This window comes from Cherax quadricarinatus, chromosome 25 (genome assembly GCF_038502225.1).
Source record: "Cherax quadricarinatus isolate ZL_2023a chromosome 25, ASM3850222v1, whole genome shotgun sequence".
NCBI lineage: Eukaryota > Metazoa > Arthropoda > Malacostraca > Decapoda > Parastacidae > Cherax > Cherax quadricarinatus.
The window spans coordinates 30,799,110-30,823,805 of NC_091316.1; the positions used below are offsets into that span (position 1 = coordinate 30,799,110).

The 24,696-nt window shown below is 41.3% G+C and overlaps 1 protein-coding gene across 1 annotated transcript in view; it reads left to right on the forward strand.

Moving 5' to 3' along the window:
• The window catches only part of LOC128690078 (integrator complex subunit 8), a 303,474-nt gene that overhangs the window by 203,095 nt on the left and 75,683 nt on the right, over window positions 1-24,696 (forward strand). The window contains exon 18 of the mRNA XM_070088709.1: window positions 24,036-24,117. Coding sequence (XP_069944810.1) covers window positions 24,036-24,117 — 82 coding nt within the window. The remainder of the gene's footprint in view (window positions 1-24,035; window positions 24,118-24,696) is intronic.

Genomic DNA, 24,696 nt, shown 5'->3' on the forward strand with positions numbered 1-24,696 from the left:
TTTTCCTGATGGTAATGACACCAAAAGTACAAAATTTGATGGAAAACTTACGAAACTACACTCTCGCAAAGTTAGCGATGTTTATGCACCGGCAATTTCGCCCACTTTGAGCCATTTTAGGCCACTTCCATTGTTCCAGTCGACTAAAATCATAGCTATTTCGCTAGAACTCCATTTGTTCTATCAACTGAGTACACAAAACCACCCATTTACCAATTCCAACTAGGCAATAAAGTGGTCAGAAATTTGCAGTTTGGCCTTTTTCACCCAAATTTCAAAAGATGCCAATTTCAAAATAGGATCCAGAATAAACAAGACAGACATTCCTGGCACTAAATTAACATTTTCTCTGTTCTTTAGTCACGTCTCCAGGCCCCTTTTATATTACTCTTGCTTTTCATTTTGAATTTTTATTCACACGAAAAATAAAAGATTTACTGTTATGCAGACTACTGCATTATTGTAAAAATGGTATAAAAAATATCAGCGCATTTGTGAAAGAATATTAGACTCGCCAGTTGACGAGTATTGCATGGTGTGATATGTTTACTCTTGAACATCAGCAAAAATCAAACATTTTCGCTACGTTGAGCCCAATTTCAAAGTACTTTTCATCATGAAACCAATCAAAATCATCTCTATTTCTGTAATATATCTTCCATTCTATCAAATTAGACCAAGAAAACAACCATATATACCATACAAAAATACACTACAAAGTCACTGTATTCTGCAGGATTTTTTTTTATACTGTGCACACTCACCATGCAGACCCATTCTCTCACATGTAGGCCTACCAGCTTTCTCCCACTCGATTTGAAGGCACTAGAATTTTTCGCATATAAGAGCAGCACTGACCCTGGCTCTCAAGCCATACATGTACGGCACCGACCCTGAAAGGGTTAAATATAGTAATATGTACAGCAGAAGGGATTACTAGCCCCTTGCTCCCGGCATTTTAGTAGCTTCTTACATACAAAGGAGGATGACAAAGTTGATCCCATGTATCAGAAATCTTCCCTATGAGGATAGACTGAAGGCCCTGAATCTGCACTTTCTAGAAAGGCATAGAATTAGGGGGGATATGATTGAGGTGTATAAATGGAGAACAGGAATTAACAAAGGGGATGTAAATAGCGTGCTAAAAATATCTAACAAAAACAGGACTCTCAGCAATGGTTTTAAATTAGAAAATTTCAAATTCAGGAAGGATAAAGGAAAGCACTGGTTTGGTAATAGAATTGTAGATGAGTGGAACAAACTCCCAAGTACTGTCATAGACACTAAGAAGTTGTGTAGTTTTAAAAGCAGGTTGGATAAATACATGAGTGGGTATAGGTGGGTGTGAGTTGGACCTGATTAGCTTGTGCTACTAGGTCAGATGCCGTGCTCCTCCCTTAAGTGACGTGTCTGACCTGGCTAGGTCAAGGCATTGGCTTAAGCCGGTGGGAAAACTGGACCTGCCTTGCATAGGTCAGTAGGTCTGTTGCAGTGTTCCTTCTTTCTTATGTTCTTATGACATGCATAGTTGAGATCTATTGAATATCCGCATCCGCGGAACATCCGCACAATTTCTTACATCTGCATCCTCATCCGCACTCTACTGTAAACATGTATCTGCATCCACAAAATAAGTAAGACATCCTCATACACATCCATATCCACAGATATCTAAATTTTCACATCCGATACATCTCTACTGCCTAGTAGAGATGTATCGGATATCCGCATCCGCAGAACATCTGCACAGTTTCTTACATCCACATCTGCATTTTACCGTAAACAGATATCCGCATGTGCACCCACATCCGCGAAATAAGTAAGACATCCTCATGTACATCCACATCCGTTGATATCTAAATTTTCACATCCAATATGTCTCTAATGCATGGCTTATGGAGGAAGAATTCTGTTCCACTTCCTCATGGAGACATTATATAAATATCATTTTATAATTAGAGGTATATAATATGGTAATATTATCTACCTGTAATATGGCAATACAGTGGACCCCCGCATAGCGAACTTAATCCGTGCAAGAGGGCTGGCTGTTATGCGAAATGTTCGCTATGCGAATGAATTTTCCCCATAAGAAATAATGGAAATAAAATTAATCCGTGCAAGACACCCAAAAGTATGAAAAAAAAAATTTTTTACCACAAAAAAATGTTAATTTTAGTACACACAAACTGAAAAAGGCATGCACAATTACATGACACTTACTTTTATTGAAGATCTGGTGATGATTGATGGGATGGGAGGAGGGGAGAGAGAGTGTTAGTGTTTAGAAGGGGAATCCCCTTCCATTAGGACTTGAGGTAGCAAGTCCTTTTCTGGGGTTACTTCCCTTCTTCTTTTAATGCCACTAGGACCAGCTTCAGAGTCACTGGACTTCTTTCGCACAACATATCTGTCCATAGTGGCCTGTACCTCTCGTTCCTTTATGATTTGTCTAAAGTGGTTCACAACAGTGTCATTGTAACAGTCACCAGCACGGCTTGCAATAGCTGTGTGAGGGTGATTTTCATCAAAAAAGGTTTGCACTTCAAGCCATTTTGCACACATTTCCTTAATCTTTGAAGTAGGCAATTCCTTCAATTTCTCTCTCCCCTCCTTTGAACCAGTTTCCCCAGGTCTGGTCTCTTGCTCTTGAAGTTGATCTATCAGCTCATCAGTGGTTAGTTCTTCATTGTCCTCCTCCACCAACTCTTCCACACCCTCCCCACTAACCTCCAACCCCAAGGACTTCCCCAATTCCACAATTGATTCCTCAACTGGTATACTCCTCTCAGGGTTAGCCTCAAACCCTTCAAAATCCCTTTTGTCTACACATTCTGGCCACAGTTTCTTCCAAGCAGAGTTCAAGGTTCTCTTAGTCACTCCCTCCCAAGCCTTACCTATAAGGTTTACACAATTGAGGATATTAAAGTGATCCTTCCAAAACTCTTTTAGAGTCAATCGAGTGTCTGTGGTCACTTCAAAGCACTTTTGAAACAGAGCTTTTGTGTACAGTTTCTTGAAGTTGGAAATGACCTGCTGGTCCATGGGCTGCAGGAGAGGAGTGGTATTAGGAGGCAAAAACTTCACCTTAATGAAGCTCATGTCCCCATAAAGTCGCTCTGCCACGTCTGTAGGATGACCAGGGGCATTGTCTAACACCAGGAGGCACTTAAGGTCTAATTTCTTTTCAGTTAGGTAATCTTTCACATTGGGGGCAAATGCATGGTGTAACCAGTTATAGAAAAATTCCCTAGTGACCCATGCCTTACTGTTTGCCCTCCACAGCACACACAAATTATCCTTGAGGACATTCTTTTGCCTGAACGCTCTGGGAGTTTCAGAGTGATACACTAATAAAGGCTTAACTTTGCAATCACCACTAGCATTGGCACACATCAACAAAGTAAGCCTGTCTTTCATAGGCTTATGTCCTGGGAGTGCCTTTTCCTCCTGAGTAATGTAGGTCCTGCTTGGCATTTTCTTCCAGAACAGGCCTGTTTCATCACAATTAAACACTTGTTCAGGTTTCAGTCCTTCAGTTTCTATGTACTCCTTGAATTCATGCACATATTTTTCAGCCGCTTTGTGGTCCGAACTGGCAGCCTCACCATGCCGTATCACACTATGGATGCCACTACGCTTCTTAAATCTCTCAAACCAACCTTTGCTGGCCTTAAATTCACTCACATCATCACTAGTTGCAGGCATTTTTTTAATTAAATCGTCATGCAACTTCCTAGCCTTTTCACATATGATCGCTTGAGAGACGCTATCTCCTGCTAGCTGTTTTTCATTTATCCACACCAATAAGAGTCTCTCAACATCTTCCATCACTTGCGATCTTTGTTTCGAAAACACAGTTAAACCTTTGGCAACAACAGCTTCCTTGATTGCCGTTTTCTTGCCCACAATAGAAGAGATGGTTGATTTTGGTTTCTTGTACAACCTGACCAGGTCGGTGATACGTACTCCACTTTCATACTTATCAATGATCTCTTTCTTTATTTCAATAGGAATCCTAACCCTTATTGCTGTAGGGTTGGAACTAGAAGCTTTCTTGGGGCCCATGGTCACTTATTTTCCAGAAACACCACCGAAAACACTGTAATAATACGAAATATTCCGAGTGTATGCTTGAATGTTACCGCGGAGGCTGGCTGGTAAACAATGGCACAGGCGGCACATGTGAGGCTGGCTGAGGGTGCACATTGGACGCGTCTCTGACGAAGGCCGCTGAGCGGGTTTTTGTCCACTATGCGGGGCAAAATTTTAGCGAACAAAGCGTCCGCTATGCGGATTGTCCGCTATGCAAGGCGTCCGCTATGCAGGGGTCCACTGTATTATCTACCTGTTATGTATAGTACTTTGGTTTTTTGTTATCCTAGGCAATTTAGACTATGTATAATAACTGTACTTACGTGTACCTGTGAGATAGAGATAGACACTGAGATAGACAGAGACAGATTGATGCAGACAAAGACAGCAGAAGTCAATCAGCCAAAAACCCACCCACCCAGCCAGTCAGCCAGCTGGACACCAAGCCAGCCAGCTGGCCTCCCAAACATGTATTATGCACGTTACAGAATTTTCTCTTTTCTTAGGGCATAGGTTATAGGACATTCTGGCAGGATGACACTACCAGTGGTATCAAAATTGAAAGGATGTTGCACAAATATTGCACATGGGTTATCATCAAGGTTTTTTATATTTCCTCAACCACTTGTGGCCACATCCATCTCATAGCCACTAAAATCGGGGTCAACATCACTTTCTTCTTAACCCTTAAACGGTCCAAATGTATATATACATTCACTCGGGGCGCTCCCCGAATATTTTGAAAAAAAAAAATCGGTTTGTAAGTATTTTAGAATAAAAATTTTTTTATAGGGTCAGTACTTACCGAGATATGAGGCGAGAAGTTGGCACTGGATGCTCATGTGACAGCAACATCGAGTCCTGCCGCTTGCAGAAGTGTTGCTGATATACCTTTTTTTTTCTATTTTTCATATTTTATGTATTTTTATGTTCTGATAATTACAATTTGTAGTAGTTCTTGTCATTTTATAACCAATCTTTGTTCTGACACTAGTATTAGGTACTGAAATTGTACTCAAATTGTCACAAACACACTGACAGGTGGACATTTACACCTGCCTTAGCCATTTACTATTGTCTTGGAATATCTACAAAGTATTTATATGTCCCAGCAATGTTTTGGATATGTGGAAGTATATAATAACAATGAGGAGGAGGAGGAGGAGGAGGAGAAGGAGAAGGAGGAGGAGAAAGATGAAGAGGAGGAGGAAGAGGAGAAGGAGGAGGAGGAGGAGAAGAATAATATGTAATAATAATAATAGGTAATATTAAGTTCCCTTGAAGCATGAAAAACCAAGTCCACCCCTGACAGTGACATGATAAGATGAGATAACAACTGATAAGAGCTGAAGTTTGATGAGCATACATGAGGGTGGGGGAGGGTACAGCTGATAAGAAAAGATTAGAGGTGATATATGATGAGCATCGCCCTCACTTTGTTTTTGCTGGTACACAAACATGTCTGTCTATTTGTCTGTCTGTCAAGCTCCCTGTCTATCCGTCTAGCTCTCTGTCTCAGAGAGAGCCACAAGACTGCATCGTCATCACGTTTACTCACATCTTCAAGCAGAGGATAGCACTTTGTCTGGATTTTTTGGGTTATCCTAGGTAATTTACACTATGTATACTTGTATTTATGTTTACCTGTGAGACAGAGATAGACAGACAGAAAGAGAGAGACAGATTGAAAGAGATAGAGACAGATAGACAGAGACAGACACAGAGAGACAGAGGTAGACAGAGACAGAGATAGACAGACACAGATAGACAGAGGAAGACAGAGATAGATAGACCCTAAACTTGGGGTTAACATCACTTTCCTCTTAAAAGAGGAGTGTTAATATGACATCGCATCAGTGAATCCTTTGGGTTTGCCGCACTGTTTGCTCTAGCTGGCGCTCCCACAAGGTGCTAAGTGGTCCCAGATTTTTTTAATACCGCGCACACTGAGTGTTAGGACCCATTCTATGCTGACAAGGTATATTACAAAAAAAGTAATTTTTAAAAGACGATGGTATTAAGATTTACTCCTTTTGTAATAAAGAGTTCGGGATACATAAATACACACTAAAATCAATTAATCTTTAATATATAAAAATCAACTATCTTTGGTCTAGAGGTATTTGAACTATGATATAATAATAATATGTACATGTTACAATAATAAATTATAATTAGCATTACTAAAATATAATTAATAATTCATAACCCTACACAGGGTACAACTCTTGACACTACTGTGTCACTATATATATATATCTCTATGCTAAAACAATAAATTATAAATAACATTTTTATAATAATAAATTACAATCAACTGCCTCTCACGACACGAAGTCAGTCACACGACACTGTTCAGTGTACACTACAACCAGGCCATCTTCAGTGTCCCACGACACCCTTTTCATCTCAGTGTTCCACTACGGTCCTGTGCATATCTCAGTGTTCCACTCCATCGTACGTCCCTCAGTGTCACACTACGGTCCTGGCCCAGTTCAGTGTAACACTCCAACCTTTTCTTCATGTAATGTCCCACTAAACAGCATCTGACGACTCCGGCCCACAGTTGATCAACGTAGACGGTGAGTCCACAGACATCACCGGTAGTCCAGTAAATCCTCTCCAAAGGCGGTTGACACACCGCTAGCCGAACACCATGCTGCAAGCTCACTGAATGCGGCCGTCAAGTAACTGAGGCCAACAGACTCAGTGAGCTGCGGTGAGCGGTTCTTCTAACGCCAGTAGATAGGTACGATTCGGTGGTCAGGTACCTACTGCATAGACGTGTACCCTGAGGAGTTCAGGTACTTAATGTTGAAGCCAGTAGACGTGTACCCTTCGGTGGTCAGGTACCTACTGCTTAGGTGTGTACAGCGAGGCGCTCAGGTACATAATATTTCTAAAGCCAGTAGACGTGTACCCTTCGGTGGTCAGGTACCTACTGCTTAGGTGTGTACAGCGAGGCGCTCTGGTACATACTGTTACTAAAGCCAGTAGACGTGTACCCTTCGGTGGTCAGGTACCTACTGCTTAGGTGTGTACAGCGAGGCGCTCTGGTACATACTGTTACTAAAGCCAGTAGACGTGTACCCTTCGGTGGTCAGGTACCTACTGCTTAGGTGTGTACCGTGAGGCACTCAGGCTCTTACTGCTACTAAAGCCAGTAGACGTGTACCCTTCGGTGGTCAGGTACCTACTGCATAGATGTGTACAGCGAGGCGCTCTGGTACATACTGTTACTAAAGCCAGTAGACGTGTACCCTTCGGTGGTCAGGTACCTACTGCTTAGGTGTGTACAGCGAGGCGCTCTGGTACATACTGTTACTAAAGCCAGTAGACGTGTACCCTTCGGTGGTCAGGTACCTACTGCTTAGGTGTGTACAGCGAGGCGCTCTGGTACATACTGTTACTAAAGCCAGTAGACGTGTACCCTTCGGTGGTCAGGTACCTACTGCTTAGGTGTGTACAGCGAGGCGCTCTGGTACATACTGTTACTAAAGCCAGTAGACGTGTACCCTTCGGTGGTCAGGTACCTACTGCTTAGGTGTGTACAGCGAGGCGCTCTGGTACATACTGTTACTAAAGCCAGTAGACGTGTACCCTTCGGTGGTCAGGTACCTACTGCTTAGGTGTGTACAGCGAGGCGCTCTGGTACATACTGTTACTAAAGCCAGTAGACGTGTACCCTTCGGTGGTCAGGTACCTACTGCTTAGGTGTGTACAGCGAGGCGCTCTGGTACATACTGTTACTAAAGCCAGTAGACGTGTACCCTTCGGTGGTCAGGTACCTACTGCTTAGGTGTGTACAGCGAGGCGCTCTGGTACATACTGTTACTAAAGCCAGTAGACGTGTACCCTTCGGTGGTCAGGTACCTACTGCTTAGGTGTGTACCGTGAGGCACTCAGGCTCTTACTGCTCTAAGGCCGGCTCAGCAGCCCCCACATTGGGTTTGATGACGCACCCAGTGGTACTGCCGGCCGGCAGGTTAACTATTTAACCGCTAGTTTGGCAGGGGCCGCAACAAGGTATCTCAGGCCACTTGTGCTAAATTTGAAGGCAGGAAAAATAAAACGTATATATACGTTTGGGGCGCTATGCATAAGAACGTATATATACATTTGGACTGTTTAAGGGTTAAGAGGGAGTGTTAATATGACATGACATCAGTGAATCCCTGGCGTTTGCCATGCTGTTTGCTCTAGCTGGTGCTCAATTGAACTGGAGCTCCCTCAAGTTACTAAATGGTCCAAGCGGTCACTAGCTGTTCCATAAACTTCTAACGTGAATTACGCCTAAAAATTTGAATTTCATCAGTCTTAAAGAAGTTTTCCCTAAGGAGAAGTAATGGAAGGGACCCTCTTGGTGGAGTCCTGAATGTTAAAAGATTTTTCTTTATGGAGTTGTAAGCCTTTATGTATCCTTATACAGTGAACCCCCGCATAACGATTACCTCCGAATGTGACCAATTATGTAAGTGTATTTATGTAAGTGCATTTGTACGTGTATTTTTGGGGGTCTGAAATGGACTAATCTACTTCACAATATTTCTTATGGGAACAAATTCGGTCAGTACTGGCACCTGATCATACTTCTGGTGTGAAAAAATATCGTTAACTGGGGGTCCACTGTAGTAAATGGCGGAGGTCTAATTAGTGGAGTCCTGAAGACCACGCTTTACAACATCTGAAAGAAAGCTTTAGGAGGTCTGGAAAGTGCAATGAAGTTACGGGGGTTGCGATACTCTTGGTGGAGTCCTGAAGGTCGTGCCTAGATATTTGTTGCATAGAGCTCCTACTGCTGAGTAGGAGAGTTCCACTATGTCCCCCCAGTCAGGAGAGTCCTGATTCAGTTAGTGGTTATTTGAGTTAAGATTCCAAGCAACTTAGAGACACTATTTCCACACGTCTATTAACCCTTAAACTGTCCAAATGTCGATCTACGTTTGCACGTGTAGCGCTCCGAACGTAGATCTACGTTTTTTTTTACATTATTTCTTGTGGAGAAAATTAAGGTCGGAGCGTTACGCGCACAAACGTAGATCTATGTTTGGACAGTTTAAGGGCTAAGTAAACCTCAAGGTAAGGTAAAAAGTGGATTAGGCCTACAGGGGTATAGGATACCACTATAAAAATAACGAGATTTGATGTCTACCTCATGGGTGGTTTGGAAAAAACATCACAAATTAGGATAAAGTGTCATTTGATAATGAATAACCTTGGATATATACATATATATATATATATGTACAGTGGACCCCCGCATAACGATGGCATCACATAGCGATTTTTCCGCATACCGATTACTTTTATCGCAAAATTTTTGCCGCGCATACCGATTAAAAACCCGCTTACCGATTTTCGTCCGAGACGCGTCCAATGTGCCCTCAGCCAGCCTCACATGTGCCGGCCGTCCCATTGTTTACCAGCCAGCCTCCGCGGTAACATCCAAGCATACACTCGGAATATTTCGTATTATTACAGTGTTTTCGGTGCTGTTTCTGGAAAATAAGTGACCATGGGCCCCAAGAAAGCTTCTAGTGCCAACCCTGTGGTAAAAAGGGTGAGAATTAGTATGGAAATTAAGAAAGATTTTGAAGGGTTTGGGGCTAACCCTGAGAAGCCTATGCCAGTTGTGGAATCCATTGTGCCTACTTCAAAGATTAAGGAAATGTGTGCACAGTGGGTTGAACTGCAAACCTTTATAGATGAAAATCACCCTGACACAGCTGTTGCAAGCCGTGCTGGTGACTATTTCAATGACAATGTTGTGGCCCATTTTAGACAAATCATAAAGGAACGGGAGGTACAGAGCTCTATGGACAGATTTGTTGTGCGACAGAGGTCCAGTGACTCTCAAGCTGGTCCTAGTGGCATTAAAAGAAGGGAAGTAACCCCAGAAAAGGACTTGCTACCTCAAGTCGTAATGGAAGGGGATTCCCCTTCTAAACAGTAAGAAGATAATGCTCTCCCCTCCTCCCATCCCATCAATCATCACCAGATCTTCAATAAAAGTAAGTGTCATGTAATTGTGCATGCCTTTTTCAGTTTGTGTGTATTAAAATTAACATTTCATGTGGTAAAAAAAAATTTTTTTCATACTTTTGGGCGTCTTGCACGGATTAATTTTATTTCCATTATTTCTTATGGGGAAAATTCATTCGCATAACGATTATTTCGCATAACGATTAACCCTCTTGCACGGATTAAAATCGTTAACCGGGGGTCCACTGTATATATATACATACACATACATACATACACATCACTAGACTGCACAACACAAATCACTATACATTAAGTATCAATTTACAACAATATACACTATACTACACAACATATTTTACCTTACTACACAATAAAATATTTCTCATTCCACTACACTTCACAATATACATCAGTACACAACAAAATAATATTCAATACTACACAACACAAAGAACATTACTCAACACAATATACATTGCTGCACTACACAACAAAATATACATCACAATACAACATAACACAATATGCATCACTACACTGAAAAATAATATATACCATTAACTCTCTGAGCCACCGTGTTTGACTTTGACGTATTAATACGCATTAATTCTAGCGGCTTCAAATCAAGCAGGAGAAAGCTGGTAGGCCCACATGTGAGAGAATGGGTCTCCATGGTCAGTGTGCATCATATAAAAAAAATCAGGGAGCTAGTGATGCATTGTGGGAATGCCATTTCAGTAGTCCTTGTTCAGCATGCCTAGCGGTAAGAAATATGTGACTCCCCGGCAAATCTGGGACTCTGCTCTTCCCAAGTGATGCTTTAACCCTTTGAGGGTCGACAGGCCCTCTCCGAAACTCGTTCTCAGGGTCGGCCAAATTTAAAAAAAAAAAATTATTTTCTCTTATGAAAAGATAGAGAATCTTTTCCCGATCATAAAGACACCAAAAGTTTGAAATTTGATAGAAAACTTACGGAATTATGCTCTCGCAAAGTTAGCAGTCTCGGCGATGTTTACGCATCGGCAATTTTGCCCACTTTGAGCCCCATTTTCGGCCAATTTCACTGTACTAGTCGACAAAAAACATGAATATTTCGCTAGAACTCCATTTTTTCTATCGAATGGGTGCAAGAAACCACTCATTTATGAAATTCAACTATCCAGTACAGCGGTCAGAATTTAGCAATTTTGCCAATTTCACACAAATTTCAAAAGATGCCAATTTCCGAATAAGGTCCAGAATAAACAAGAAAGACATTCCTGGCACTAAAATGACATTTCCTCTAGTCATTAGTCATGTCTCAAGGCCCCTCTTATATTCTTTTGCTTTCCACTTTGAATTTTTATTTTCACAAAAAATATAAGATTTACTGTTATGCAGACTACTGCATTAGTGTAAAAAATGGTATAAATATTATTGGTGCACTTGTGAAAGAATATTAGACTCACCAGTTGACGTGTATTGCACGCTTGGCACGATTTGTTTACTTTTGAAGTTTGGTAAAAATCGAACATTTCTGCTACTTTGAGCTCAATTTCAAGGCACCTTTCTTTGTAAAACCAGTCAAAATCATCTCAATTTCTGTAATATGTCTTCCATTCTATAAAATGAGACCAAGAAAACTAGAATACAACAATAAATACCATACGAAAATACACTGCAAAGTTGCTGATTTATTAAAAAAAAATGGTCAAAGTTTTTTTTTTCTCATTATGCACTGTGTGCTGCAGGATTTTTTTTAGACTGTGCACACTGACCACATAGACCCATTCTTTCATATGAAGGCCTACCAGCTTTCTCCCACTAGATTTGAGGCCGCTAGAATTTATGAGTACTAGTACGTCAAAAACCCCTACGCGTAAGACGTACTAGTACGACGAAAACCCTCAAAGGGTTAACAGAGATGGAAGCGTCAATCTCATGGTTTTGAGGAGTTTGTGACCAAAAGCAATGCCCAGGATACCAGAAGAATGCAGGAGAATGTAGAATTAAGGAGAGAGAGAGAGAGAGAATGATGGAGAAAGATAATTAGATAGTAGGATGGAGGGGAAGCGAGCATCTGACCCCATTGTTTTAACAGGTGGTAGGGGGAGTGAGTAATGAGACAATATGTCATTTTGACAGCTGCCGACCCTGACTCAGAATAATTAGAAGTCCATATACTCACACACAACACAATCTTGCTGAATGAAGATAGTATCAGTTATATGAAAGTATCCAGTGACTATATATATGTATATATATTATAGAAACCAGAAGGAATGAAGGAAGGAAGAAGGGAAGGAAGGAAGGATGAGATGAAAGGAAGAAAAAGTAAGGAAGGAGGGAAAGAAGAAGGAAGGTGGGAAGGAAGGAATGATGACACACATTATTATTGAAAGAATTAAGAGTAAGACAGAGAGTAGGATAGCAGATGAACAAGGAGGCTTTAGGAAACGTAGACCAAGAGTTTACAGTGAAACATATTGATGAACAGTATTTAGATAAGGGTAAAGAGGTTTTTGTGGCATATATGGATTTAGAAAAGGCATGTGACAGGGTGGATAGGGGGGCAATGTGGCAGATGTTGCAGGTGTATGGTATAGGAGGTAGGTTACTGACAGCAGTGAAGAGTTTTTACTAGGATAGTGAGGCTCAGGTTAGAGTATGTAGGAGAGAGGGAGATTATTTCCCAGTAAAGTAGGCCTTAGAGAAGGATGTGTGATGTCACCGTGGTTGTTCAGTATATTTATAGATGGGGTTGTAAGAGAAGTGAATGCTAGAGTCTTGGCAAGAGGTGTGGAGTTAAAAGATAAAGAATCAAACAGAAAGTGGGAGTTATCACAGTTGCTCTTTGCTGATGGCATTGTGCTTTTGGGAGATTCTGAAGAGAAGTTGCAGAGGTTGGTGGATGAATTTGGTAGGGTATGTAAAAGAAGAAAATTAAAAATGAATATAGGAAAGAGTAAGGTTATGAGGATAACAAAAAGATTAGGTGACAAAAGACTGGATATCAGATAAGAGGGAGAGTATGGAGGAGGTGAATGTATTCAGATATTTAGGAGTGGATGTGTCAGCAGATGGGTCTATGAAGGATGAGGTGAATCACAGAATTGATGAGGGGAAAAGGGTGAGTGGTGCACTTAGGAGTCTGTGAAGACCAAGAACTTTGTCCGTGGAAGCAAAAAGGGGAATGTATGAGAGTATAGTTGTACCAACACTCTTGTATGGGTGTGAAGCATGGGTGATGAATGTTGCAACAGGGAGAAGGCTGGAGGCAGTGGAGATGTCATGTCTGAGGGCAATGTGTGGTGTGAATATAATGCAGAGAATTCGTAGTTCGGAAATTAGGAAGTGTAGGATTACCAAACCTATTATCCAGAGGGCTGAGGAGGAGTTGTTGAGGTGGCTCAGACATGTAGAGTGAACGGAACAAAACAAAACAGAATGAATTGGAGAGTGTATAAATCTGTAGTGGAGGGAAGGCGGGGTAGGGGTTGGCCTAGGAAAGATTGGAGGGAGGGGGTAAAGGAGATTTTGTGTACAAAGGGCTTGGACTTCCAGCAAGCGTGCATGAGCGTATTTGATAGGAGTGAATGGAGACAAATGGTTTTTAATACTTGACGTGCTGTTGGAGTGTGAGCAAAGTAACATTTATGAAGAGATTCAGGGAAACTGGCAGGGCGGATTTGAGTCCTGGAGATGGGAAGTAGTGTCTACACTCTGAAGGAGGGGTGTTAATGTTGCAGTTTTATAACTGTAGTGTAAAGCACCCCTCTGGCAAGACAGTGATGGAGTGAATGATGATGAAAGTTTTTCTATTTCGGACAACCATGCCTTGGTGGGAATCGGCCAATGTGTTAATAAAAGAAAAAAACTGCCTAACACAACTGCCTGCTAATACAGTGGACCCCCGCTTAACGATCACCTCCCAATGCGACCAATTATGTAAGTGTATTTATGTAAGTGCGTTTGTACGTGTATGTTTGGGGGTCTGAAATGGACTAATCTACTTCACAATATTCCTTATGGGAACAAATTCAGTCAGTACTGGCACCTGAACATACTTCTGGAACGAAAAAATATCGTTAACCGGGGGTCCACTGTACTTTGAAGAAAACTGCTCAGACGAGGTGTTTTGTCTTTGCACATAAAAAAAATCCCCACAAAAATGCAGACACTCATTTTATGTGTGAGGAGTGTAAATCACCATTGTGTATGAAGTCATGTTTCAAAGAGTTTCACAAGCTGCCGAACTTCTAGGAACGTGCCCAGTGACTGTACGTTTGTATATACAGTGGTCCCTCGTTTTTCGTAATTAATCCGTTCCTGGAGCCATTACTATAAACGAAATTTACGATTTACGAATCAATTTTCCCCATAAGAAATAATGTAAATACAATTAATCCGCCTCCTGACACCCAGAAGTATTAAAACAAAAAAATTTTTTACATGAAATATACATGTAGTACATAAACAATACAATGGGAAATGATGAATGAAACATTAACAGCATAACACTTACCTTTATTGGAGATTCTTCTTAGTGTATGGGAGACTGGAGGAGGAGAGTGGATTGTTTATAGTTTGGAAGGGGAATCCCCTTCTAGCAACACCTCAGGTACCAATTGCTTTTCTGGGGTTGCTTGTCTTCTCTGTTTCTTAACCCTTTGAGGGTCGACAGGCCCTCTCCGAAACTCGTTCTCAGGGTCGGCCAAATTTAAAAAAAAAAAAAAAAAATTTCTCTTATGAAAAGATATAGAATCTTTTCCCGATCATAAAGACACCAAAAGTTTGAAATTTGATAAAAAACTTACGGAATTATGCTCTCGCAAAGTTAGCGGTCTCGGCGATGTTTACGCATCGGCGTTTTTGCCCACTTTGAGCCCCATTTTCGGCCAATTTCACTGTACTAGTCGACAAAAAACATGAATATTTCGCTAGAACTCCATTTTTTCTATCGAATGGGTGCAAGAAACCACCCATTTATGAAATTCAACTATCCAGTACAGTGGTCAGAATTTAGCAATTTTGCCAATTTCACACAAATTTCAAAAGATGCCAATTTCCGAATAGGGTCCAGAATAAACAAGAAAGACATTCCTGGCACTAAAATGACATTTCCTCTAGTCATTAGTCACGTCTCAAGGCCCCTCTTATATTCTTTTGCTTTCCACTTTGAATTTTTATTTTCACAAAAAATATAAGATTTACTGTTATGCAGACTACTGCATTAGTGTAAAAAATGGTATAAATATTATTGGTGCACTTGTGAAAGAATATTAGACTCACCAGTTGACGTGTATTGCACGCTTGGCACGATTTGTTTACTTTTGAAGTTTGGTAAAAATCGAACATTTCTGCTACTTTGAGCTCAATTTCAAGGCACCTTTCATTGTAAAACCAGTCAAAATCATCTCAATTTCTGTAATATGTCTTCCATTCTATAAAATGAGACCAAGAAAACTAGAATACAACAATAAATACCATACGAAAATACACTGCAAAGTCGCTGATTTATTAAAAAAAAATGGTCAAAGTTTTTTTTTCTCATTATGCACTGTGTGCTGCAGGATTTTTTTTAGACTGTGCACACTGACCACATAGACCCATTCTTTCATATGAAGGCCTACCAGCTTTCTCCCACTAGATTTGAGGCCGCTAGAATTTATGAGTACTAGTATGTCAAAAACCCCTACACATAAGACGTACTAGTACGACCAAAACCCTCAAAGGGTTAATGCCACTAGGACCACCTTGAGAGTCAATGGAGTCCTGTCTCGCAAAATAACTGTGGAGAGAGCTATGTTTCTGGCGTCTCTTTAACACTTCCCTAAAATGGCCCAAGACTTTGTCACTGTACATGTTGCCAATATGGCTTGCAACAACCTTGTTAGGGTGATGTTTCTCCATAAAGCTTTCCATCTTACCCCACATAGTAAAAATCTCTTTAATTTCTGAAGAAGGCACCTTCTTCCATCTCTCTTCCTCCTCCTCTGCAGCAAGATTCTGAGCTGCGATGTGTTGCTCTTCCTGCTGAAGCTCTTGCAGCTCCTCAGTGGTGAGCTCTTCGTTGTGGTCTTCCACCAATTCTTCCACATCCTCCAGACTCACATCCAACCCCATGGAACTCCCCAGTGCCACAATTGATTTTACAACAGACATAGGCTCATCAGGGTCAGTCCCAAACCCTTCAAAATCCCTCTTGTCGACACAATCTGGCCACAATTTTCTCCAGGCAGAGTTCAAAGTCCTGGTCGTCACTCCCTCCCAAGCCATACCTATAAGGGTTATGCAATGGAGGATGCTGAAGTGTTCTCTCCAAAATTCCCTTAGGGTCAAGTGAGTGTCTGTGGTCACAGTCAAGCACCTGTGAAACATTGCTTTTGTGTAGTTTTTTTTAAAGTTTGCAATGACCTGCTGGTCCATGGGCTGGAGGAGAGGAGTGGTATTCGGAGGCAAGAACTTTACTGTGATGAACCCAAACTCCTCAAAAATTAGGTCATCCAAGTTTGGAGGATGAGCAGGTGCATTGTCCATTACTAGCAGGCACTTGAGATACAATTTCTTTTCCAGGAGATACTCCTTCACACTAGGGCCAAACACTTCATTGAACCACTCGACGAAAATTTCCCTCGTGACCCATGCCTTACTATTAGATTTCCAAAACACACACAATTTACTCTTCATAACATTGTTTTTCCTGAACACTCTGGGATTTTCTGAATGGTACACTAGTAATGGCTTCACTTTGAAATCCCCACTAGCATTAGCACAGAACATTAGCATCAGCCTGACTTTCATAGGCTTGTGTCCTGGCATTGCCTTTTCCTCTTGTGTAATGAAGGTCCTCTTTGGCATTTTCTTCCAAAAGAGGCCTGTTTCGTCACAATTGAACACTTGTTCAGGTTTCAGTCCTTCAGCCTCTATGTACTCCTGGAATTCATGCACATATTTTTCAGCCGCCTTGTGGTCCAAACTGGCAGCCTCACCATGCCTTACCACACTGTGTATGCCAGTACGGTTCTTAAATCTTTCAAATCAGCCTCTGCTGGCCTTAAATTCACTCACATCACCACTATTTGCAGGCAATTTCTTTACCAAATCCTCATGCAACTGCCTAGCCTTTTCACAAATAATCGAAGTCATAAGAGTATCTCCTGCTAATTGTTTCTCATTTATCCACACCAATAATAACTTCTCAACCTCTTCCAGTACTGGTGATCTCATTTTTGTCAGCATAGTTACTCCCTTTGCAACAACAGCATCCTTGATTTCCTTTTTCTTGGCCACTATGGAACATAAGGTTGTGTAGGGTTTCTTATACATCCTGGACAGTTCGGCCACACTTGTACCACTTTCATATTGTTCAATGATGGTTTTCTTAAATTCAATCGTATTTCTCACCTTATTTACCACAGACTTGGCACTAGGAGCTTTCTTTGGAGCCATGGTAGCTTATTTAGTACTTGCAAGCACTAAAATAAATGGAATATTATGAAATATTTCGCTGGAGCACATGAGGGGACCTTCGCTCACTGGTAAACAATGCCAGACTGGCTGCCGCCACGGCTCACACCGTGGGTACGCGTCCCGGATGAACTACGACTCGTGAGTCAACCTATGAAAAGCGAGTCCATGTTTATACGAAAATACCCCTATGATTGGCGAAATTTACGATTGCCGAGAACTACGAAAAGCGAGGAACCACTGTATATTATAAATCAATAGTAATAAAACAATTTTTGTATTGTTTTGTAAACAATATATTGATAATTATGTTTATGGGTTTATTGTGTTGTATACAACAAGTGTATATATGTACATTGCACCTTACTTTGGACTCACAGGCCACATAAGTTACCTGAAAAAATAAAATAGTGAAAAAAAAAAAACAAGAAACCTTGGAATGCATGTAAACCAAAGTTTACCAGGTGAGCGGCATTCGCCGCTGTTGCCATTCGACTCATTTTCTGCCAACTTTATGCCTCTGTATCTTGGTAAGTACTGATCCCAAAAAAAGTTTTTTTGGGCTTAAAACAATCAGAAAATTTATATTAACATTTTCATAAGAAAAAAACATTTTTTTTTTTTTTTTTTGAAAATTCTTCAACACCAGGAGACACTTCAAGATTTGAGGTTGCGACAGTCAAAGGGTTAAAGGAAGGTGTTGCAGCTCTTCAATGGTTAGCTCTTCCCTGTGGTCCTCCACCAGCTCTTCCACATCCTCCCCATTCACATCCAACCCCATGGACTTTCCCAGTGCCACAATGGATTCCACAACAGGTCAGGGTCAGCCCCAAACCCTTCAAAATCCCTCTCTTGGACACTCACAGAGTTCGAAGTCCTGGAAGTCACTCCCTGCCAAGCCTTACCTAAAAGGCTTATGCAATGGAGGATACTGAAGTGATTCCTTCAGAACTCTCTTAGGGCCAAATGAGTGTCCTAGATCATTTCAAAGCACCTTTGAAACACTGCTTTTTTGTAGAGTTTTTTGAAGTTAGAAATGACTTGCTGGTCCACGGGCTGGATGAGAGGAGTGGTGTTAGGAGACAAGAACTTCACTGTTATAAAACTGAAGCCCCTAAGCAATTGATCTTCCAAGTCTGGAGGATGAACAGGAGCATTGTCCAGTACCAGGAGGCACTTGAGTGGCAATTTCTTTTCCAGGAGGTATTTTTGCACACTGGGGCCAAACATATCATTGACCCACTCTGTGAAAATGTGCCTTGTGACCCATGCCTTATTATTAGCTTTCCACACCACACACAATCTATTCTTGACGACATTGTTTTTCTCAAACTCTCTGGGATTTTCAGTGATACACCAGCAAAGGCTTCACTTTGAAATCCCCACTAGCATTAGCACAGAACAAAAGAGTAAGCCTATCTTTCATAGGCTTGTGTCCTGGCAGTGCTTTTTTCCTCCTACATAATGTAGGCCCTCTTTGCCATTTTCTTCCAAAAGAGGCCTGTTTTGTCACAATTCAACACTTGTTGGGGGAAGAATCTTTCAGCCTCTACGTACTCCTTGAATTCCTGCACAAATTTTTCAGCCGCACATTTATCAGAACTTGCAGCCTCTCCATGTCTTACCACACTGTGTATTCCACTACACTTCTTAAATCTCTCAAACCAGCCTTTGCTGGCCTTAAATTCTCTAACATAAGCACTTGTTCCAGGCATTTTCTTTTCAAGATTCACATGCAGCTGCCTTGCTTTCTCACAGATCATCGACTCCACAATACTATCTCCTGCTAATTGTGTTTTGGTGGGACCAGCAACTTCTTCATATCTTCCATTATCAGTGACCTTTGTTTAGTTAGCACATTTACTCCTTTCACCACATCAGCTTCCTTGATTTGTTCTTTCTTTGCCAAGATAGAAGTGATTGTTGATTCGTTTTTCCCATACATCCTGGCAAGTTCTAGCACTTGAGCACCACTCTCATAGTTTTCAACAACTTCTTTCTTAAATTCCATCATGTTTCTCACTTTCTTTACCTAGGGAACTTTACTAGGAACTATCTTTGGGGCCATGGTTACTTATTTCCCAGTTGCACTTAATCGATAACCACGAAAATCAATGAATTATAGCAGAATGTTTGGGTAAATGTGCAGAAGCTTCCTCACTCTCCCAGAGACAAAGCCAGATTGATGCGCTCACGGCTGTTGGCGGCGGGTTGACGTGTACCATACGGCCGATAACCAGAAGCCAAAAAATCAGCCAATAAGCGAGTTGACCGATAAGCGGAACCGTCGATAACTGAGGGTCAACTGTACTCTAATAATTATACTTATGTGTACCTGTACCTAAATGTACTTGCACACTGTGCTGGCATGCAGGTATACATTAAAATCACTAAGAGTGTCTTATTAGTCTTGAAGATGCCATATTAATAATGATAATAATAACAATAATTAAAGGTAGTAGGTTGGTAGACAGCAACCGCCCAGGGAGGTACCACCGTCCTGCCAAGTGAGTGTAAAACTGAAGCCTGTAATTGTTTTACACGATGGTTGGATTGCTGGTGTCTTTTTTTTTCTGTCTCATACACATGCAAGATTTCAGGTACGTCTTGCTACTTCTACTTACACTTAGGTCACACTACACATACATGTACAAGCATATATATACACACCCCTTTGGGTTTTCTTCTATTTTCTTTCTAGTTCTTGTTTATTTCCTCTTACCTCCATGGGGAAGTGGAACAGAATTCTTCCTCCGTAAGCCATGCGTGTTGTAAGAGGCGACTAAAATGCCGGGAGCAAGGGGCTAGTAACCCCTTCTCCTGTATATATTACTAAATGTAAAAGGAGAAACTTTCGTTTTTTCTTTTGGGCCACCCCGCCTCGGTGGGATACAGCCAGTGTGTTGAAAGAAGAAAGAAATAACAATAATAGTAGCACAATAATAATCACTATGAGGCGCATTAAACGTCGTGCATTATGTTAATATAGACATTTTGATTAATCCATCTATGATATTTTTTTTAAATTTTATAATAAACATGCCATGTAACATATAAAATGATTAATACACCCCATGCCACCGTAATGCCATGATGTCATTGGCAGCAAATGCCTGCACCTCACCACTACGAGTGCTTGTGTTGAACCTGGGCATGTGCTTACGATTAGAACGCACTGTGCCATACACGTCTGTCATGTTAACTCACAAGAAATCACTGAGTAAGGGGCTTGTGTACCAGTTATCAGTATATAATGTATGTCCTTTACCAAGATATGGTGCCATCATTGTTCTCACTATGTCACCTGAGATACCCAATAACATCCTGGTATCTTTCAATGTTTTACTTCCCGTGTATACGTTATGTCCAATACCAGGCCACTGTCATAGTCACAGAGTATAAACAGTTTTGTACCAAAGTGTTTCCTCTTGCTAGATATATACTGCTTGAACGACAGTCTACCTTTGATCAAAATCAAAAACTCGTCAATTACAAGATTCTTGAATGGATAAAAGTACATGTTAAACTTTTGTTTCAGATGCACAAAAACATTTCTAATCTTGTATAACCTGTCATTTCTGTCAGGCCTGGTTTTGTCAGAGAAGTGCAACATAGGTAACAGTAAGATAAATCTGTTCACTGGGATGATTTCACTGAAGGGTGGGGTAGAAATTAGCACATCTATGGACCATTATGATTTAATATTATGCTGATAGACATGAGGCATAAGCATTATTGTTGCAAAAAAACAAATACAATTTAGCCACAGTTGTCTCCTTCCACCGATGTAGTCTTGACTGTGGTGATATCATTGTATTTGGCATGGTGTAATCAAAGTACTTGTTACTTTCCCTGACAATATTTTCAATCAAGGGCTGGTTAAAGAACAGTTCAAAGAATTCCAGTTCACTTGCAGTGTTTCCAGTGAAACAAGATGGCAGGAGTCCACCTTGAGTGTCATCAAACTGATGGGGATTGGGAATAAAATTGGGATTTTGCTGCCAATCCCAGATGTGATTTGCTGGTGGATACTGGACATCATAAGCTGGTTGTGGTTGTGATTGTGCAGGTTGTGGTGTAGGGGTGGAGGACGATCCACTTTGTCCTGGACCAGCTGACTCAGTGGCATGAGTTGGTGCCGCTTGCTGCATGCCTGTGGCACCACCTGCTAACACATGTGGTCTATCCATCCCATTTGAAGCCACATCGTCATCACTTTCACTGTCTATTCCAGGTGTAGGGCCACAAAATGTACTCCGGGATGTGCTCCGTCCTCTTGCAATTGCACATGGTACACTACCCGAGCGCATGCGGCGGCATATAGTACAGTGGACCCCCGCATAGCGACTTTAATCCGTGCAAGAGGGCTCATTGTTATGCGAAATGATCGGTATGCGAATGAATTTTCCCCATAAGAAATAATGGAAATCAAATTAATCCGTGCAAGACACCCAAAAGTATGAAAAAAAAAATTTTACCACATGAAATATACATTTTTCTACACACAAAGAGAAGGATACATGCACAATAGTAGAGTAGTACATGCACAATATATATTGTGCATGTACTACTCTACTAAATGAAGAATAAATGACACTTACCTTTATTGAAGATGCAGCAATGACTGATGAGACACTGTGTCCTGGGAGTGCCTTTTCCTCCTGAGTACTGTAGGTCCTGTTTGGCATTTTCTTCCAGAACAGGCCTTATCACACTGTGTATGCCACTATGATTCTTAAATCTCTCAAACCAACCTTTGCTGGCTTTAAATTCACCAATATGAGCACTAGTTCCAGGCATTTTTCCCTGTTCACCTGGGTGTTAGTCGACTGGTGTGGGTTGCATCCTGGGAGACAAGATTAAGGACCCCAATGGAAATAAGTTAGACAGTCTTCGATGACACTGACTTTTTTGGGTTATCCTGGGTGGCAAATCCTCTGGGGTTAATTGTTTCTTGGTATTCTCAATAAGCCACACCAACAATGGTGCTACAGCAGCAGCAGCAGCAGCAGCTGACAGTGCTACAGCAGCAGCAGCAGCTGACAGTGCTACAGCAGCAGCAGCAGCTGACAGTGCTACAGCAGCAGCAGCAGCTGACAGTGCTACAGCAGCAGCAGACGATGCTACAGCAGCAGCAGACGATGCTACAGCAGCAGCAGACGGTACTACAGCAGCAGCTGACGGTGGTACAGCAGCAGCAGCAGCTGACAGTGCAGCAGCAGCAGCAGCAGCAGCTGACGGTGGTACAGCAGCAGCAGCAGCTGTACCACCAATAGTAGCGATGGTTGATTGGGGTTTATTATACAACCTGGCCAGCTCGGAGACACGCACTCCACTTTCATACTTATCAATGATCTTTTTCTTCATCTCTATAGTAATTCTCACCCTTATTGCTGTAGGGTTGGCACTAGAAGCTTTCTTGGGCCCCATGGTCACTTATTTTGCAGATAAAATCACCAAAAACACTGTAATAATACGAAATGTTCCGATTGTATGCTTGGATGTTACCACGGAGGCTGGCTGGTAAACAATGTCACCGGCGGCACATGTGAGGCTGGCTAAGGGCGCACATTGGACACGTCTCGGACGAAGAGCGGTGAGTGGGTTTTTTTGAGCGGTATGCGAGGCAAAATTTTTGCGATAAAAGCGAGCGGTATGCGGATTGAACGTTATGTGATGCGTACGGTATGCGGGGGTCCACTGTATACTGACGCTTCACTGGTGAATATGATTCCTCACTATCACTACTCAAATGGTCATCAAGAGCAATAAAATCAAAGTCCACATCACTATCATCACCATTACTCAAATCCGAGGCCTGGCCATGCGAAAATATTAGTTTTCTCTTGCGACGAGGTACAACTGAACGTGCCTGAGACGCACCAGCACCAAAGGTGGAAGGTTGAGGATTGTCAGGATTTTCAGCACTATTTTCGATATCCTGAGCATTGCTTTCAGTCACAAATTTATCAAATCCATAGAATTCATCTTCAGATCCACTTCCATCAGTGTTGGAACTATCACTTGGGAACAGTAGAGTCCAAATTCACAGAAGAGTGAGAGCATCCTTGTTGTGAGACACGGTGAACAAAGCATACTGAAATGGCATTCCCACAATGCCATGCAGGCACCCAGATTTTTTGTTTACTGCCCACACTGACCACGCAGATGTTGGCCTGCCAGCCTTCTTGCACTAAATTTGAAGCCGCTAGAATTTTGACATAGTTCTACGGCTTGGACCCTGGCTTCAAAGCCGTAGAACTATGTGATTAACCCTGAAAGGGTTAAAGGAGGGGTTTGGGATATTGGCTGTTTGGAGTGACATCTAAACTGTCATATATGGGCACCTCTGCAAAGACAGTGATATTGTATGACAGATGACAAAAGTGTTGAATGATGGTGAAAGTGTTTCTTTTTTTGGGCCAATCCTGCCTCGGTGGGAGATGGCCGACATGTTAAAAGGAAAATTATATAATTCAGTTTCCCCATCATAATTTTTTTTATAGAACTGTTTCAGTGGAAGTAGTGCGAGAGACACTGACGTGGCTGGTGATTCATGCAACTAGATTATATCCTACAGCAACGCATGTAAGTTATTATGAATTAAACACATGTTCAACATCTGGCTATCTTTAATTTGTCTAATTCATCATTTTGTTACTGAATACCATCTATATACAACATGTAAGTTGTATTTGTACTGAATATATTTAGTCGTCTTTAATCATAAGCCAACTTGTAATCCTTAAAACAGTTAAACTCAATAAATTTATTGTTACAACCACTTAGAAACTGTATATATGCACAATCAGTCAATTATTGCCTTAGTCCTCAGATAGGCATAGAGTTTGCCTGAAATGCTCTGCATACTAATGGACTTTCTTTATGCATGCCTAAATGTACAAACATTGTATCATGCTGAAATAAGGAATCTTTGATCTTTAATAGAGAATAATAAATGTTAAAAAGCATGAAAGACAGGAGTGTATCATAAAGTGCTGTAGTTAGAAGAGGAAGTGTAAATATTTCCTTGCTTTGTGAAACTTTAACTCAAATTATTCAAACTTGCCCTCAGCCTCTGGCATTTTTTTCTGGTGACTCCATGAATCTCTGAGTGATTCATCTGAATTTTCCATAGAGTGAATTTTGCTTCTCTTTGCTTGAGAC